The sequence below is a fragment of the Notamacropus eugenii genome, chromosome 3 (genome assembly GCF_028372415.1).
Source record: "Notamacropus eugenii isolate mMacEug1 chromosome 3, mMacEug1.pri_v2, whole genome shotgun sequence".
Lineage (NCBI taxonomy): Eukaryota > Metazoa > Chordata > Mammalia > Diprotodontia > Macropodidae > Notamacropus > Notamacropus eugenii.
The window spans coordinates 422119747-422137713 of NC_092874.1; the positions used below are offsets into that span (position 1 = coordinate 422119747).

A 17967-nucleotide genomic window follows, 5' to 3' on the forward strand; every position below is an offset into this window, starting at 1 on the left:
TACTGTGTACCAGGCTTTGTGCTAGGTGTTGATAAAACAGACAGAAATTGATTAGTCCCTATCTTCCAGGAGCTTATATTCAACAGGATAAGACAACATGCACACTTAAGTATCTATGAAATAAATACAAAGGAACTTTTGGAAGAGTAGCTGGTTCAGTCAGGAAAGAACTAACATGGTATATGACATTTGATATACGTTTTAAAGTGAAATAGGAATTCTGAGAGAAAAAGTGCATTCCAGGTGTAGGGGGATAGTTTGTGCAAAAGCACCAAGAGAAGGTATATTACTTATGAGGAACAGGAAGCAGGCCATTTTGACTGGACTGAAGAGTGCATGAAGAGAGTGATGTATTAAGGCTAGAAAGGTTGGATTGAACCTGATTGTAAAAGGCTTTAAAGGCTAAAGAAATTTACCTTTGTGGTTTTTTTATTCCACTTAATGGTATTTTATTTTTTTCCAATTACATGTAAAGGTAGTTTTCAATATTCACTTTTATAAGATTTTGACTTCCAAATTTTTCTCCTTCCCTCTGCCACCTCACCCCTTCCCAAGACAGCAAGCAATCAGATATAGGCTATATATGTACAATTATGTTAAAACATATTTCCACTTTAGTCATTTTATGAAAAAAGAATCAGAACAAAAGGAAAAAACCACAAGAAAGAAAAAACCAAAAACGAAAAAGTGAAAATATTATACTTTAATTTGCATTCAGACTCCATAGTTCTCTCTCTGGGTGTGAATTGCATTTTCCATCATGAGTCTTTTGAAATTGTCTTGGATCATTGTACTGCTGGAAAGAGTTAAATCTATCATAGTTGATCATCTCACAATGTTGCTGTTACTGTGTACAATGTTCTTGTGGTTCTGCTCATTTTGCTTAGCATCAATCAGTTCATATATATCTTTCAGGTTTTTCTGAAGTCCTCCTGCTCATCATTTCTTATATAGCATGTATTCCATTACATTCATATACCACAGCTTGTTCAGCCTTTCCCCAACTGATGAGCATCCCCTCAGTTTCCAGTCCTTTGCCACCACAGAAAAGCTACTGTAAATATTTTTGTACATGTGGGTGTTTTTCCTTTTTTAAGATCTCTTTGGGATACAGAACTGGTAGAGATATTGCTGGATCAAAGGATATGTCCAATTTGATTGCCCTTTGGTCATAGTTCCAAATTGTTCTCCAGAATGTGAATAAGTTCACAACTCTTCCAACAATGTCCCAGTTTGTCCCAGTCAGCAGTGTCCCAGATTTCCCACATCTTCTCTGACAGTTTTCATTTGCTTTTACTGTCGTATTAGCCAGTCTAATAGGTGGTGGTACCTTAGAGTTGTTTTTGATTTGCATTTCTCTAATCAATAGTGATTTAGAGCATTTTTATATGACTACAGATACAGATAGCTTTGATTTCATCGGAAAACTGCCTGTTCATATCCTTTGACCATTTATCAATTGGGGAATGACTTATATTCATATAAATTTGACTCAGTTCTCCATATATTTGAGAAATGAGGCCTTTATCAGGGACACTGGTTGTAAAATTTGTTTCCCAGCTTTCTGTTTTCCTTCTAATCTTGGTTGCATTGGTTTTGTTTGTGCAAAACTGTTTTAATTTAATGTAATCAAAGTTATCTGTTTTGCATTTCATAATGTTCTCTGTCTCTTGTTTAGTCATAAATGTCTTCCCTTCTCCATAGATCTGATTTGCTCTTCTTATTTGCTTATGGTCTCACCCTTGGTGTCTAAATCATGGACGTATTTTGACTTTATCTTGGTATGTGATGTGAGAGGTTTCTCTTTGTCTAGTTTCCTCATACGGTTTTCCGGTTTTCTCAACAGTTTTTGTCAAATAGTGAGTGTCTTTGTTTTCCGAGATATTTTTACTCACTGTCTCTGTGCCTGAAATCATCTCCCTCCTCATTTCTGCCTTTTGGCCTCCCTAAATTCCTTCAAGTCCCAGCTAAAATCTCAGCTTCTGTAGGAAGCCTTTCCCAATGCCTCCTAATTCCAGTATCTTCCCTCTGTTAATTATTTCTAATTTGTGTTGGATATAGCTTGAACATAGTTCTTTACCTGTTGTATACTCCATTAGTTTGTGGATTCTCTGAGGTTAGAGACTGTCTTTCACCTTTCTGTATATCCCCAGCACTTAGTACTGTCCCTGGCATTTCGTAGCTGCTTAATAAATATCTATGGACTGTCTGACTGGACAGTGAGCCACCATGCTGGCCTCTTTTTCCCGTTGGTGAGTGCCTCCTTGTACCTCCATTTGGGTGAACGATCCAGCTTTCAACATCATACCCACGCACATAAGTGCTTTCCTTCTCCCCCATCTTCTTCCACCTCTCTTATGGGGTCCTTTTTGTATATTGTATTCTACATTATAACATAAGCTCTTTGAGGGAACCTGTCATTTTTCCCCCTTTTGTATTTACCTCCTCAGCAGTTAGTAGAGTGCTTGGCACATAGTAAGAGCCTAATAGATGTTTCTTGTCTTGCTTTGCCTTTCCACCCCATCTTTGACAATGTTTAGATGGGACCGTTGTTGACCTAGTTTTATTTTTTCACTTTAGATGTTTGCAATGGTTTGAGTGACTTACTAAATGCAACCTGTAGTGTTAGTCATGACCAAGCATGGCCCCTGAGGTCTCTTCTAACTCTAGTTATATGATCCTATACAAAAGCCAGTCCACTTCTCCCAACTTCACATTGCACTGTCCTTTCCACTACACCATGTTGCAAGAAACTCCTCCAGTGTCACTACAAGTCTTTTCTGCCAAACCGCTGTGTCTGCTTTTATTTTGTTGCTGAAAACTTTTCTGTAAAAGTTTTTTAATTTTTATTTTCAGTTTTAATTTCTTTCCTTCTGTCTACTCTCCTCCCCACCCAATTTAGAAGGCAGAAACCGTGACCCCCATATTGCATATGAAATCATACAAAACATATTACCATGTTAGCCATTTTGTGGCAGGGGAGGAGGGCAAGAAAAATAAAGAGAAAAAATGTACTTCATTCTGCACTCAGAGTTCACCACTTGTCTAACTGAAGGTGGGATAGCATTTTTTCATCATGAGACTTTTATATTGATTAGCATTGCTAAGTCTTTCACAACTAATAATCGTTACAATATTACTATTGCCGTGTGCATTGTTTTCTTGATTTTGCTTACTTTACTTTGTATCAGTTCATATAAGCCTTCCCAGGTTTTTCCGAAACCATCCCTTTCATCATTTTTTTATAGCACAATAGTATTTAGTCACATTCCCATAACATAACTTGTCCAGCCATTCCCTGGTTGATGGGCATCTCCTCAGTTACTAATTTGCCACCAGAAAAAGAGCTGCTATTATAATTATTTCTGTACCTGTAGGTCCTTTCCCCTTTTCTTTGGTCTCTTTGGGATACAGACCTAGTAGTGGTATTACTGGTCAAAAGGTATATTTATTTTTATAGTCCTTTGGGTATAGTTCCAAATTGTTTTCCAGAATGAACCAGTTTACAACTCCACCACCAGTGCATTAGTGTACCTATTTTCCCACATCACCTCCAGCATTTGTCATTTTCTTTTTCTTATCATCTTGGCTAGTCTGATGGCTATGAGGGGATCTGAGTTGTTTTAGTTTCTATTTCTCGAATAGTGATTTAGAGCATTTTTTTTTATTTGCTTTGTTTACTTTGATTTCTTTTTCTGAAGACTGCCTGTTCGTATCCTTTAACCATTTATCAGTTGGGGAATGTTTCTTATTTTGATCAATTTGGTTCAATTCTCTATGATATTTGAGGAATGTGACACTTACCAGAGAAACTTGCTATAAAATTTTTCCAGTTTCTTCCTTTCTTTCTAATTTTGGTTATAATGGTTTTATTTGCGCAAAAACTTTTTAAATTCATGTGATCAAAATTATACATTTTATGATCCGTGATCCTCTGCCTCTTACTTCATCATACACTCATCCCTATCTGTAAATTCAACATGTAATTTTTTTCTGAGTTCCTCTAATTTGCTTACGGTATCCCCTTTTATGTCAGAATCATGTACCCATTTTGACCTTATCTTGGTATATGAAGTAAGGTGTTGATTTATGCTTAGTTTCCTTCTGCCAGACTGTTGTCCAGTTTTCCCAGCAATTTTTGTCAAATGGTGAGTTCTTGCACTCAAAGCTTTCTCAAACACTAGGTTACTGTGCTTCAACAAAATTCCTAACAAATGTAAAAGTAGACTTTTAAATTATGCCTTAATGGTTCATCTCAAATTTTAGTTCTCTATCTCCCTCCCTCTTTCTCCTTCTCTCTCCTTTTCACCCCACACACTCTACTTCTGCTTCTGCCTACTTCCTTTCCTTTTCTAGCTATGGCAGAGAAAAATTGCTCAAGTGTGTTGGGAGTGCTTTGTAGCAAAGGAGTTACTCTTGCTTCATGATAACTGTGAGCAGTAAACTGAGAGGACAGGCTCCTTTCAGCAAAATAGATGTTTTTTTCCTCCCTTTGTTCTACACACTTTAAATGTCTTCCTTCTTTTTTCCCCCCACTTATGTTGGCCTTCCTAGAAAACCTACCTCAGGCTTCTTTTCTTTCGAGGTTTGCCCATGTAACTCCAGCCCACATCACTGTCCTTTCTTTGAACTCCTGCAGCATTCATTATCTTTTAGCACTTAATCACTTAGTTCCTTTTTTTTATTAAATACTTCATAATTGTATCTTGATGGGATAGTGAGAAGAGAAACTGTATTTGTTATCCTTATCACAACATCAGTCATTTATAGTGCTTAATAAGTATTTATTGAATTAAAAATTATAAATGTTCACTATTCTCTTTTAAGCCTAGCAGCAAAGATGTGGTGTTGGTAGTGCTTACTTTAATTTTACTGAGTTATTATCTATTCTTTTCTTAAAACAGCAAGGTGCTGTTGCTATGGATTCATAGATGAAATCGTGTGAGATTTTTGCTATAATGAACTCTTTGTTATAAAGAGATTTGACCTGTAATCTTCCTTTTGTATTCAGCCATGTCAGTGGGAACAAAGTTGGCTGGGAAAAGACAGGAAACCAGTCAGAAACGCAAGCTCGTGGAGATCCAGGAGACCAAACAAAGGTAGCATTATGTAGATTTTTTTCCTTTAAATATAAAAGTTCTTAATTAAATTAAAAGTTCTTTCACAGCGTATGAATGTATATTTGTAATTAGTTTAACTGGGGAACTTTTCCATAGTAATATTAAAACTCAGGAGATTTTTATTATCTCTTCTGACTTCTTACCTTTCACATCCAATCAATTACCAGTTCCTTAGGAGTGCCTTCTGCAATATCTTGCACCCTTCCACCCTCCTTCCTTTTTCCTTTGCTTGACTCTAGTACTGGCCCTCATCCTCACCCACATCTCTTCTTTTCCCCTTTGAGTGTATCTTTTACATCACTACCAGAAGAATGTTTCATCACTTGTGCTGAAATTTTAATGTGATGAATTAAGAAGAACATTGGATTTGGAATCAGAGGTTTGGATTCTGGCTGCGCTACTTTTACTGCCTGTGTGACCTTGGGCAAGTCATTTAAGTACTCTGAGCCTTAGTTTTTTAATTTAATTTCCTTATTGCTGGACTATATTTTCTCTTAAGCTCTATTCTTTGAACTTTTGTTCTTCAGTGGCTCGCTGTTGCCACCCTCCTTTTTCAAAAGTTATTTCATATTGTCAGACTCCACATTCTCACCAGATTGGCTTACTCTTAATTTACCGTGTACTTCCCGCCTCGACTCATATTGTTTCCTGTACCTGGAATGCCATAACTGGCTCTTCCCCTTTTTATTTCTTGAATATCTTAGTCATTTTTTAAAAGTGCAACTAAAATGTCTTGTGCAAGATATATTAGCTAATAGCTCCTCTCCTTTGAATCTCACCTAGCATCTCGTTTCACAGTACTCTGGTGTACTTAAAATGAAGGATATTATGATTACCTGCATTTGTATCTTTTCCCACAAGTAAACTAAAAGCTACACAAGATCATGGATCATGTGTTGTCTGAGCTTTGTATCTTCTCCAGATCTACCATAGTGGCATGCATACATAAGGTAGCTTAAAAGTAGGTATACTTCATCAACTCAGTCCTACTTGACTTTCCTCTGGACCAGAGGGTGGACCACAGATTTGCCAGCATATTATCTATTTACTTTCACAAAGAAGTTTTAGAATGCAGAACAAAAAAAATTATTTTGAAATAACTTAAATAGTTTACAGAAATGGAATGGTTGTAAAGGAAAGAGCAATGCATTTAGAGTCCAGAGACCAGAACACAGATGCTGGTTCTGCTACTTAGGATCTTTATGGTCTTGAACAGGTCACTCAGTTTAGAACCTCACTTTTAATCCCTTGATTTGAAGAAGAAAGCACACATGTATGAAGTAGTTGCTTATTATCTTATACTTAAAAATTGTAACTTCCAAAACATTTTAGCATTCAATATTGTACTTTTGCATTTCCTTCATGGCAATAGGATAGTCTTCCATTTTAAATAGAAATCATTTTGTTATTGTTCTGAATTTGTCATTCATCACCAACTAACTGGTTGCTGCATGTTTCCACCTGGATAATCTTATAGGAATCTCAGACTCAACATTTGTGCTAAAAAAAACTCATTATCTTCTACTCCCTGAACTTTTCCCCCCTCCAAATTTTCCCTTTATTGTTTAGATTTTCATCTTTTTTCCCAGAGCCCCAAATCTACAACTTCTCAGTCATCTTTGATTTTTCTCTCTGGTTCATTGTCCCATAAGTTGCCAAATATGATTAATTCTGTCTCAATAAGACCTTACATCTGTTCCCTTTTTGCTGCTCACCTGGTCACCACCTCATTTTTGGGCCCTTATCCCTTCTCACTTGAATTATTAAAATAGCTTTCTAATTGGTCTCCTTGCTTCTTTTTTCCCTTTTCCTATACATCCTTCATGAAGGTGCCAAAATAATCTTCCTAAAACAGAGGTCTGACCATATAACTCCCCATTACCTGTAAGGTAAAGCACAAACTCCTCATCCCTCCATTTAAAGCCCCTCACCTAACAGTCTGGCATTAACTACCTTTCCAGCCTAATTTCATAGTAATCTTCTTCATGGCCTTTATATTGCAACCAAATTGGCCATCTTGCTGTTACCCATCCATGATATTCCATTTTAATTTTGCCCTCACTCTCCACCTTAACATGATGAGTTCCAAAGCTTGGCTCGAGTGTCACTACCTATTTGAAGGCAGCCTCCCCTTCTCCTCCTGGTTGATAGTGCTCTCTAATTCAATGATCTTGTAAATCACTCGTCTTTGGACATGTCATCTTCACAGTAAAATGGAAACCCCTAGAGGTCAGAGATGATTTTGCTCTTCATCTTTTTATTCTAAATGCCTTGCGTATAGTAGCTATAAAATAGAGATGTGCAGTTAAATTCTGCAGATAAGTCACAGACAGCACAGTTAAATTGTTCATTATTACTTTTGACTTACCTTTTTAACCTTTGTTTTAAATGATGAAATTAAGTTCATAATGTTCTACTTATGTTTTGCAAGCTTATTAAAATTGCACTAGAATCTAATGATGCACTTTGTCCTGTTGTGAGTGTGTATTTTCACAAGAATATACATTCCCTCACATTATAATTCCACATTTTCCCCCCAAGTTTTTAACTAGGGATCCATTTCCTATATACCATAGTTTCCTTCTTTGCAAACCCCGTTGATTTTCTACACATCAAAACATTTTGGTGGTCACTATGAGAAGGAAGAAAGAGCTCTGCATTGGTGCCTGGGTTCCCACCCTGGCCCTCTTTCATTGTCTCACTTTGTGATAGCAGACGAGTCACATTACCTCCAGCTGTCTCTCTAGTCATATATAAAGCAAGTTGGTAAACTTGATAATTTTTAAATTGCCTGCTAGTGTAAGTGATGTGATGTTAAATAAATTTTTTCTATTCTGTCTTATAGGCAGAAGGTTCTTCTACTGCCTCTTCAGGAAGCCAGATAGCTGAAGGGAAAGGGAACCAAGCCAACACTGCACAAATCCCCTGCCTTTTGTCAATGCCCACCAGGAACCACATGGACATCACCACACCGCCATTACCTCCTGTTGCACCAGAAGTATTGAGAGTAGCAGAGCACAGGCACAAGAAGGGGTTAATGTATCCCTACATCTTTCATGTTCTTACAAAGGTATTATCCAAGATGTCACTAGTATTACTGACTTTATAGATGGTAATCCCTCCCTTTTTTTTTAATAAAGTGTTACTCTGTGTCTTACAAAGTGTATTCTGAAAATAATTTGACTATGCCACAAATTTCATTTTTTATGAAGCAGGAATGGAATATGTGAAATTGTACAAAAACTTTTCCCTATTTAACCACTACTGAATGCACCAATATATAGTCTATTTACTTGTTGTAGAAATGATTACTTCGTTATAGACATCAGAATTGCTTTTTCTTCAGTTTAGTGTAAATCCATTTTCAAATTTTCTTCGACTTAAATAGTAGCATCACCTAAATTATTTTTGGATTCCTTATTTTTCTCCATTTTGATTTTCCATTAAAATTTTTTTCTCTATATATTTCAATTTCAGGTTTTATTCTAATTTTAGATATACTCTCTAATATGTACAACATAATGTCTGCCTTTTGAGTGGCTAATGCTTTCTGTATTTTGACATGTTCATCTAATTGAAGACAATTTTGTGATGATTAAATATAACAAATGTAATGCAAAATGTTAATTGCTAAATGTGCATAAAATCAGATAATACAAGGATCTTTTTCACAGAATTGTACTTTAATTTTTTTAAACATCTTTCTAAGTGTATACCTACATCTATGTTATATTGCGATAGTGTTAGGAAATCTGTTTTCTTTTTCAATTCTAAGGTTTATGTGCAATTAATTTTTATACTGATTTCCAAATTAATTTCCTTTATGCGATAATCATAGGCCTTACCTTACAGTATAGGAAAAAAAGGAATTCTTCTGATCAATTTGTTAATTAACATGTATTTTTTTTAATTGTTTCATAGAAGCATTGCTTTTATTTGTGCAGAAAGTACCTCTTAGTCAAAAGTTTCTTTTCTAAGTGTAATTCCATTTGAAATTTATAGACAGCACTTGATTGATATAGAGAAAAAAAACCATACACACAAACACGAAATTCCATAGAACTTCTGAGATGGATTTATTTTGGTAGTGAGTATTAACCGATTAGCCCCAGTCCTGCTTAGTTTTATAAATTAGAAGAAATCAGGAATGTTCAACCTATTACTGTTTATCCAGGTCCTTCTATTTATTCCTTTAATTGTAACTGCTTTTGATTATACTGGATTATTGGATTAAGATATATGTGTATAGCATCACTTTTAGTTTATCATATTTTGGGGATGGAAAAGCTTTTGAACTTGAACAGCAGTCGAAGTGGATAAGTGGAAAATTATCATTGTAGGAAAGGGGTTTTTAATCCATTTAGAAAACCACCCAACTTCTTTAGGACACTACACTCTCCCCTCTGTGTTCTTCCAGATATCAGGTTCTCTGAAATCACCTGGTTGTATAAGAATGATCAGATCTACACACTGGTGGATATACTACTTGATTTATGTATAACTGTTAAAATCCAAAAGAAAACCATACAATATTGTGTGCATCTGCATTTCGCTAATACTCACTATTTTCATAATTATTTTAAAGACAAACATTTGTAAAATATGAGATACTATGTTTGTCACCAAGACAACTTAGCATTCTAAATGCTAAATGTATTATGAGTTGAATCTTTCTCTGTGTCTAAATTTATTTGGGCAAGCATTTTCAATGAGATAATACTTGAGACATTTCTAGAAAGGTATTTTTCCATTGAAAACCTTCTCTCCTCCCAAGAGAAAAACATTGAAGATGTTGTCTATATCTGACTACATCAAACAAATAATTTCCTAAAGAAGAATAATGCAAGCATGGTAGATTCTATAACTCTTAAGGGGAGTGTTAGAACTCTGTAGCTACCTATCTTAATTATGAAACCACATACAGAATTAGGATCAACTAATAATGTAATGTGACATGTTTGATTGATTTATGGTGTCATATTTGAAAAGACCAGTCTAGTATTGTGCCAACCATTACTAGATGGTGTCTATTCAGTAATTTTAACTAAGGTAGTTTATTTTTATGTTGTAAATACAGAATTAATAAAACACTTGCAGATAACCCAAGTCACAAAAATCCTAAAAATAAAAATCCTAAAACATGCCTCTTACAAGATGTAAAGTAGTCTACCTATATAAGTGAACATAAAGTTTTTCTGGAGCGCTCTTGGAAGATGGACCTATTGTTCTTTCTTATCTAAAGAACATTTTGAGCCGAGTTTGGGAGGGAAGGGGTGGCGATATAGGGGGAATGGAAAAATCAAGCCTGACCTTTGTGAGGTTGCAGCTAGTTGTCCTGGAATTCAACAGGTATTTATTGAGCACTTATTACACCATAACAAAAGGACTAAAACATAAGACATAAATTAATGTCATTTCAAAAATTTATTTTAGGTAAGTCACTTTTTAAGATAGAGTAATCTGTGCAGAAAAGGGTAAAACAAGTTTAGTCAGTTTCTTGTTTTCTTAGTAAACTGGGAGTCATTCCCCTTTAGTTTTTAAGGCAGGCAATTTAGGATTACTTATTAAGTAATATAAAGGTTATTACCTGTATTTTTATAGGATTATATGTCTAGCCATTCAAAAAGTAGTTATGTATGTTCATTCAATTTTTCTTACCTGCTAAAATCACACAATCTTAGAGTGGAAAAGGACTGTAGAGATAGATTATCTAGTCCCACCTCCTGTCCAATTCAGGAGTCCTTTCTACAGCATCCTTAAGATATCACTTGTCTGATTAGATTGTTCCAAGCCATTGCATAGCGTTTGAATCATTCATAGCATTTCCTTCTTTCGTCATTTGGGAATTAAAATAGTGAAAAATGTGTTTTAAGCTCTGGAAACAGATTTTTTTTCTACAGACTGCTAAATGAACTTATATCAAGCGCTTTAGGACAGGTTTGTTTTAAGATGGCCATTTATTTAGATTAGCATTGAAAAAATGTTTTAAAAGGGATTATACGGTATATTTCTGTAAGTTTTTTTTTTAATTCAACATGAAAAATGTGCAATATTATTCTGCTTTCTTCCATGCAAAGGGTGAAATCAAAATTGCTGTTTCTATTGAAGATGAAGCCAACAAAGACCTGCCTCCTGCCGCTCTGCTTTATAGGCCAGTTCGTCAGTATGTTTACGGAGTCCTGTTTAGTTTGGCAGAAAGCAGAAAGAAAACTGAAAGACTTGCTTTTAGAAAGAACAGACTTCCTCCAGAATGTATGTACTGTATGATCCATTGTTTGCTTTCTTCAGTGCCTCATAATCTTTTGTGCATTTTCCAAAGGGTTAGCTTTGAGGGCCTTGTAAGTGTAGCAAAGATGAAACTTCCATCTGGGCAGCAGGGCCAGATTTAGGAGATTTTAAGGGGGAAAAAGTCAATCACTGATCTTTCTCTCATATGATCTTTAATAAAACTATCAAATGTTAAGTTTTCATTTCATACTGAAAGTGGACATGAAAAATATGCTTCCTGACACTCTTTCCTTTCTGTAATTAGCATGTTTTATTCCACAGTATGTGCTTAAGAGCATATGTTGTGGTTTTAAATTTTAAAGTAGAACTTTTTGAGACTCAATATGTCTGTGAATTTCTAGTATATTTGCTGAAACTCATGAAAATTCTCAGGTATCTTTTTTCTGCTTTAATTCAAGGTGCTCTTTTTTTAAAAAAAGGTTTCGAACCCATTGGCATTTATGATGTGATTTTATTACATCATTAATAACTGTTATCATAAATTTTCACAAAGTCCACTTAAAATTTGTGTGCTGGTCAACAGATTTAATGAAATCATTTAGGGGAGACCAAAAATTTTCTTGTTTGAAATGTTGATAAGTTATGAGTTATTAACATTTTTTTTAATCCCTTAATTGCAACCATGCAAGAGTTGAGCGGTGTTCCAAAACATGCTACTCCCTCCTGGGAAATTTTATCAAGTAGTAGATTTAAACTTGGAGGCTACTTTGAAATCTTCTAAACATTTTTATTTGTTACTCAAATATTCTATAGTAATTTAAGTATGATTGTAACATAAGATTTATTTCATTTTCTGTGACAAAGCCACAATTGTGTGAGCTTGTTATAAAGTTAGTTGGCTAGTGCTGCCATTAGTTGAAAGTATGTGACTAGTGGTTGCTATTTTTAGGTGTGACTGGAAAAATGAGTCTTTGAATAATATATACTTGGGGGGTACTTATGGTATTTCTTGATACCATAATGGAAAGATTCTTTTCAGTGCTTTACAATATATATTGAAACGTATATACTGCCTTTTTTCATGGCAGTGCCTTACATATTTGCTTCAAAAGATGCTCTCTGAGTTACATATAAATGTCTTTAGTGTCCTCTTGTTGGTTGTCACTAACCTTCCACTCGCCATTTCATTAGAAGCTCTGTTTTTCTTTATTTTGCCTACCTGCATTCTGCTTATGCATTTTTGCTTCCTATACGGAAAGATGTTGTTTAGTTTTCCTTTTGGTATAGCTCTCTCTCTCTCCCTCCCCAAAAGTAATGCCAAAGAAATCGATTTGAAAATGAATCAGTGTATTTAATAGATATAATTTAAACGACACCTTTACTTTGTTCCTTCAGTTTGACCTGACCTGTATGAGATTTTGCCATCATAGTGTTAGTTTCTACACTGAGCTTGTTAACTTTCATTTCTTACTTCTTTGCAAGTTAGTGTATTCATTCTCTAAGCAGAATTTCATCATGATTTCCATCTGAGCCAGCACAAGACCTAGTTGCTTCAGTGTTTATGTCCAAACCACTGCTTTGCCTCTAATAATATAGTCCTAATTGATATGTGTGCTTTAAGAGTATAGTCCTTATTTTATAGCAGCTACTTAAGGATGTTTTATGATCATAATCTGAGCTGGAAATTATTTTTACTTCAACTTACCATGAATTCTAAAACCAGTTTCAAGTCTCTCGATGCTTGTATGATCACAGCTACACAAAATACAGATTGAATAAGACAACCTATTTTACCACTATAATTCATAATATTGATGCTAGAGAACATGTGTTAGTTTGAGCACCATAAATTCTGCTGTTGATTGGCTATGCCATTAGTATTAACTTCTGATATTTTTTAGGTTTTCCAAGCTTATGGGCCTATCAGAAGTAACAAAACATATTTTTAAAAAGGTTGATGAATACCATTTATCAGTCTTTGTCTTTTCTGACTTTTTGCTGCAACCAAACCTTTTCTTTTCTATTGAAGTTTGAAGTCACATTAGTGTACTGGGAGTACTCTGTTAGTATTCTTATGTAGTGTCCAGTACTTAAAAGAGGACAAAAAGGACAAGGTGTACAACCAAGATGTAGAGGAAGAAAAGTGATTTGAGTGGAAGTTACTAGAATTCTCTGGTTCTGAAATAAGTATTAACATTTCCTTTTGTTTCTATATACATAATATACACATACAATTATAGAACTGGCATATAATCTGGATCCTTATTTAGGTAAGGTTATGATTTTTCCCATTCATAGTTGAAAAAAATTTCAAAAATTTGTTCTGCCATCCCCAATTAATGCGTATTTCCTCAGTTTTCAATTACTTGCCACTGAAAAGGGCTGCTATAAGTATTTTTGAAGATGTGTCCTTTTCCTCTTTCTTTGATCAGTTTTGGGTATAGATTTTGTATTGGTAAATCCAGGTCAAAGGGTATGTGTAGTTTAAAGAAATGTTTTGGACATAGTTTCAAATTCCTTTCCAGGTATGGCTAGAACAGTTGACAGTTCCATCAATAGTACATTAATGCCCATTTGTCCACTGCTCCTTCTATATTTGTCATTTCCCCTTTTTGTCAACTTGGAAATCTGATGGGTATTTTGTGGAACCTCAGAGTTCTTGTATTTAATTAGTAGTAATTTAAAGTGTTTTTCCCTTTGGCTGTTGATAGCTTGGATTTCTTCCTCTGAAAACTTTGTTCCTATCCTTGGATCATTTATCAGCTGGGGAATGACTTTTATTTTCAAACATTTAAATCAGTTCTTCCTATGTCTTAGAAATGAAATTCTTGGCAGAGAAACTCTGCAAAGATATAAAGACCATCTATTATAACTAATATATATCATACCTAAGCTGAGTAGCATTTCTTCCTTGATCCTGTAGTTCCCCCATAATCTCCCTAGTCTTTCAGAGACTTTCGTTTTGGGTAGCCCAAGATATGTTGTTTTTCTGGGTTTGGTTGTTTGAAACTTATTGAAACCAAGAGGTTAACAGTTTTATCTTTATTTTCTATCCTTTTCTCTATCCTTTATTTTTCATCTTCCTATCCACCTCAAATGATGTTTCTAGCTCTCTGATCTTGATCTTGCCTCCTTTATTGCTTAAAAAGGCATTTTTTTGAATCTTTAAAATCTGTCCCAAGCCATCACTTGTTTTGTGATCTAACATTTATAAGATTATTTTTACAGGAGTTTTTCTTCTACAAATCTTCAGGTCTTTACCTCTCTGACTTCTGAATATTTTTAAAATATAAGTTAATCAGTGAGTTTTCCGCACAGCTACATTAGACAGTTCTATTTTTCCTTATTTGAATCATTTGTGGTTTTGTCATCAGATTTTTTTGTATTTAATTATTTTTCTGGCTGATTTGCTTTGTACACTTTAGGATCATGCAGTCCTTCCCAGCCTTTCCCTAAACTCATTGAAATCTACTGTATAGATGTTCAAGGCTGTCTTTTTTTTTTTCCTTCTCATATATATATACACACACACATATGAAGGTACCCAGGATAGTGCCTACCTTATAATAGGTACTCAATAAATATTTGTTCAGGTTAGTTTTTAAAAGGACTTTTTTTAACTTCTCATTTATAATTTTTATTGGGATTATAAATTTTGAATTTTTTTGATTTTTAAGGAAATAATGTATTTCAAGGGAAAGAATTTAAGTTAACCCTTCTTCACGTTTAGGGGGTCATTAACAGCAGGCATAACAGAACAGCTGTTTTCGCACTAATGAAGGTAACAACTATGTTACATGTATGGTGCCAGGAAAGGGTTCCCCCCCTCCCTCCCCTTTATAGTGTGGTTCTAAACATAGACATTTAATTTTAGGATGAAGAATAATAGTAGAGAAAATATCATAATTAGGAGAAGTAGACTGCTATTATTAAAAAGTTCAATGTGTTTAGAGTTATCTTGGGAATATTTGGTCAAGAAAGTTATAAAATCAATTTGAAAAACGATGTGGTAGCAACATATATACAGACATGAAGGTGCCAGTCTCCCTCCTCCGTTAACTGCAGTGTGCCTGCTGTCATAATAGATACTGTATCGTTTTGGGGTACTTTTAGAGTTAACTGGGGAGGGGGGAAGATTGTATGTTTTTGTAAGTATGTACTTCATTTCGGCCTCTCTTTAGCAACCTCCAAAAGTGCTCCTTAGAAACCAGTATTACTGCTATAGAGCAGCAAAACCTGCCTGTGCAGTCTTTTGTAAAACCTCTGCAGTTTTACAAGTGTGCATTGTTGGATGCAAGGAAAGTAACTCCTGAGAAGTATGGACTGATCCTTAAACTGACAGAGATCAGTGCTTATACCTATTATTGCCAGCATATTTTTCATTTTAGTAGAATTTTTAGAGATCAGCAAAGTAGTGCGTGGATATTTGCTTGGATGTGAAAATAAATCATTAGATAGAATTACAAATTGTATAGTAGTATTTGTTTAAACAAACCTAAGAGCTTGTCTTATAGAACGATGTCATCTCGGGCTAGCTCTTAGAGTTAGCTGTCCCATAAGGAAACAGTGGGAGAGGCTAAAGAGGCTGCTACATAGGATGGCACTGGAGATATTTTGCCACTTCTTACAGTGGTACTCAAACAGTTCTTAGTGTGGATACCTATAATACGGTTTTAGTAGTTAATCTTGGAACCCAAGCTCTAGGAATATTTTTTTGGAAAGCAATTAGTTAGAATAATATCTCATTCACCATAATAGAACTATTTACCTATGATGAGCCCATCACGAGTAACTACAATAATTTGATGATTGCTATCAGAATAGCAACTATTTTCTAGTGTGATGAAGGCTATTAAAAACAAATTGTAGATATTGGACCTGAAAAAATATGACTGATGGTTTAGAACTACATTTTAATTTTTGTTGTAGCACATTGTATGCCAGGTAAGGATTTAGTGAACTTCCAAGAGGTAAACAGAAGACTTGAAAAGCATTTAAATAAATGGTGTTCATCAAATAAAACTGATCACCTTATATAGGAGAAAAGTTTTTATTTGTTTTCCTTGTGATAGAAACTATTGTGTATTTAATAAGTATTACCTGAAATATGTTTTAATCAATGCATGATAGGAAATTTTTAGAATATGTTTCAATGCTTAGATATCTATTTATCAGTATTGTTTTAAGAATTAAATACTTGCATATATTATATTAGTGTTGGTAGGAGATATTAATGTACCTTCTTCAGATACCCAAATTTAAATCAATTCTAATCTAGGAAAAAATCCAGCTGGCTCTGCAGATCTATGCTTAGTCCAGAAAATTTGAAACCTTTTATTATTTTCTATTTTGTTTGGAAGAGCTGCTTTGATTTTAAGTAAGAGGAGTTGGGTTCCAGTTTTGATTCTACTACATTTACCTTTCTGACTTTCGACAAGTTATTTAACTTATCATAGTGACGGTTTTCTCAGATTATAAAATAAGGAAATAGGACCAAATGACTGCTTCCAACTCTGAATCCTGTGACTGTAGGAGTGGACTTTTTATGCCTTGAATTTTAGCTAAAGGATAGTAAATTAGCAGAAGTATAGGATGTCCTAAAAATCTTTGTGTGTGGTTTTAAGCTGCCAAAGTTATTAAAACTTGAGGATACCCCATTTGGTAAATTTGGGGCATGATTTCCTAAACTTATGAAGCCATTCCTTTTTTCATTAAGTTTTAAGTGCTTTCTATGCAATGGCTCACTGTTGTGGGTGATTCATAAAGATAAAAGTGATTCCTCAAGAAGGAGCTTACATCTTCTATAACATAAATAATCAGTATCATCATAGTAAGCCTTTTTTTTTTTTTGGTGAAATGATACAGTGAAACCTTCTGTTAATGTCCTTGAGGTTTCCATACTGTGAGATAAGCTTGTAATGAGTTCGTTTGTGAAATTAAACTTTCTTATGTTGGCCCTGAAATATGGGTCTCCCTGTTCTGGGATCTGTGTTGTAGTTGTTTCTGACTTAAAAATTTCTGAATTAAAATAGTTTTCCAATCGAGTCTCTTATTTTATAAGTTTTTGGTGAACTCAAATGTGACCTAAAGAATTTCTTAATAGCCTTTGCACCAGGAAAAATATTCTGAAGGGGGGAAAAGTCTGTTTAATTTTTCTAAAGCAGATATGACAAAATTAAAAGTTTGAAATTTATAATCGTCACTTAATGCACTTAACCCAAAAGGATCTCAGTGTAGAACTAGTTTTAATAGGATTCATTGCAATTTCTTCACTCATTCTCTCCTCTCACTCTCACATTTTAGATGATTAGAACCATATCTCAAAGTACAGCTCTGTTGAACCCATACACAATTTTTTATTCATTAAACTCATCTTCATTTTATCTCATGTGCCAACTTCACTCTATTGAAATCTGATTCATTTCTATGAAATCTTGTTACTTTAGGCATGACGGTCTTAAAAAAAAACACGAAGGAAAATACAATTACATCATTTCCCCAGAATTCATATGGCAAGATTTTATGTGTGTGTGTGTGTGTGTGTGTGTATATGTGTGTATATATATATATGTTAGGTGAAGAATAATTAATAAGAGATCTTTCTGTACCCCACAGATGA

At 34.5% G+C, this 17967-nt stretch overlaps 1 protein-coding gene across 6 annotated transcripts in view; it reads left to right on the forward strand.

Moving 5' to 3' along the window:
• Positions 1 to 17967, forward strand: part of FAM120A (family with sequence similarity 120 member A) — a 140597-nt gene that overhangs the window by 73805 nt on the left and 48825 nt on the right. For all 6 annotated transcript variants that reach the window (XM_072598225.1, XM_072598223.1, XM_072598228.1 and 3 more), the window contains 3 exons: positions 5012 to 5099; positions 7966 to 8190; positions 11198 to 11372. In XM_072598225.1, coding sequence (XP_072454326.1) covers positions 5012 to 5099; positions 7966 to 8190; positions 11198 to 11372 — 488 coding nt within the window. The remainder of the gene's footprint in view (positions 1 to 5011; positions 5100 to 7965; positions 8191 to 11197; positions 11373 to 17967) is intronic.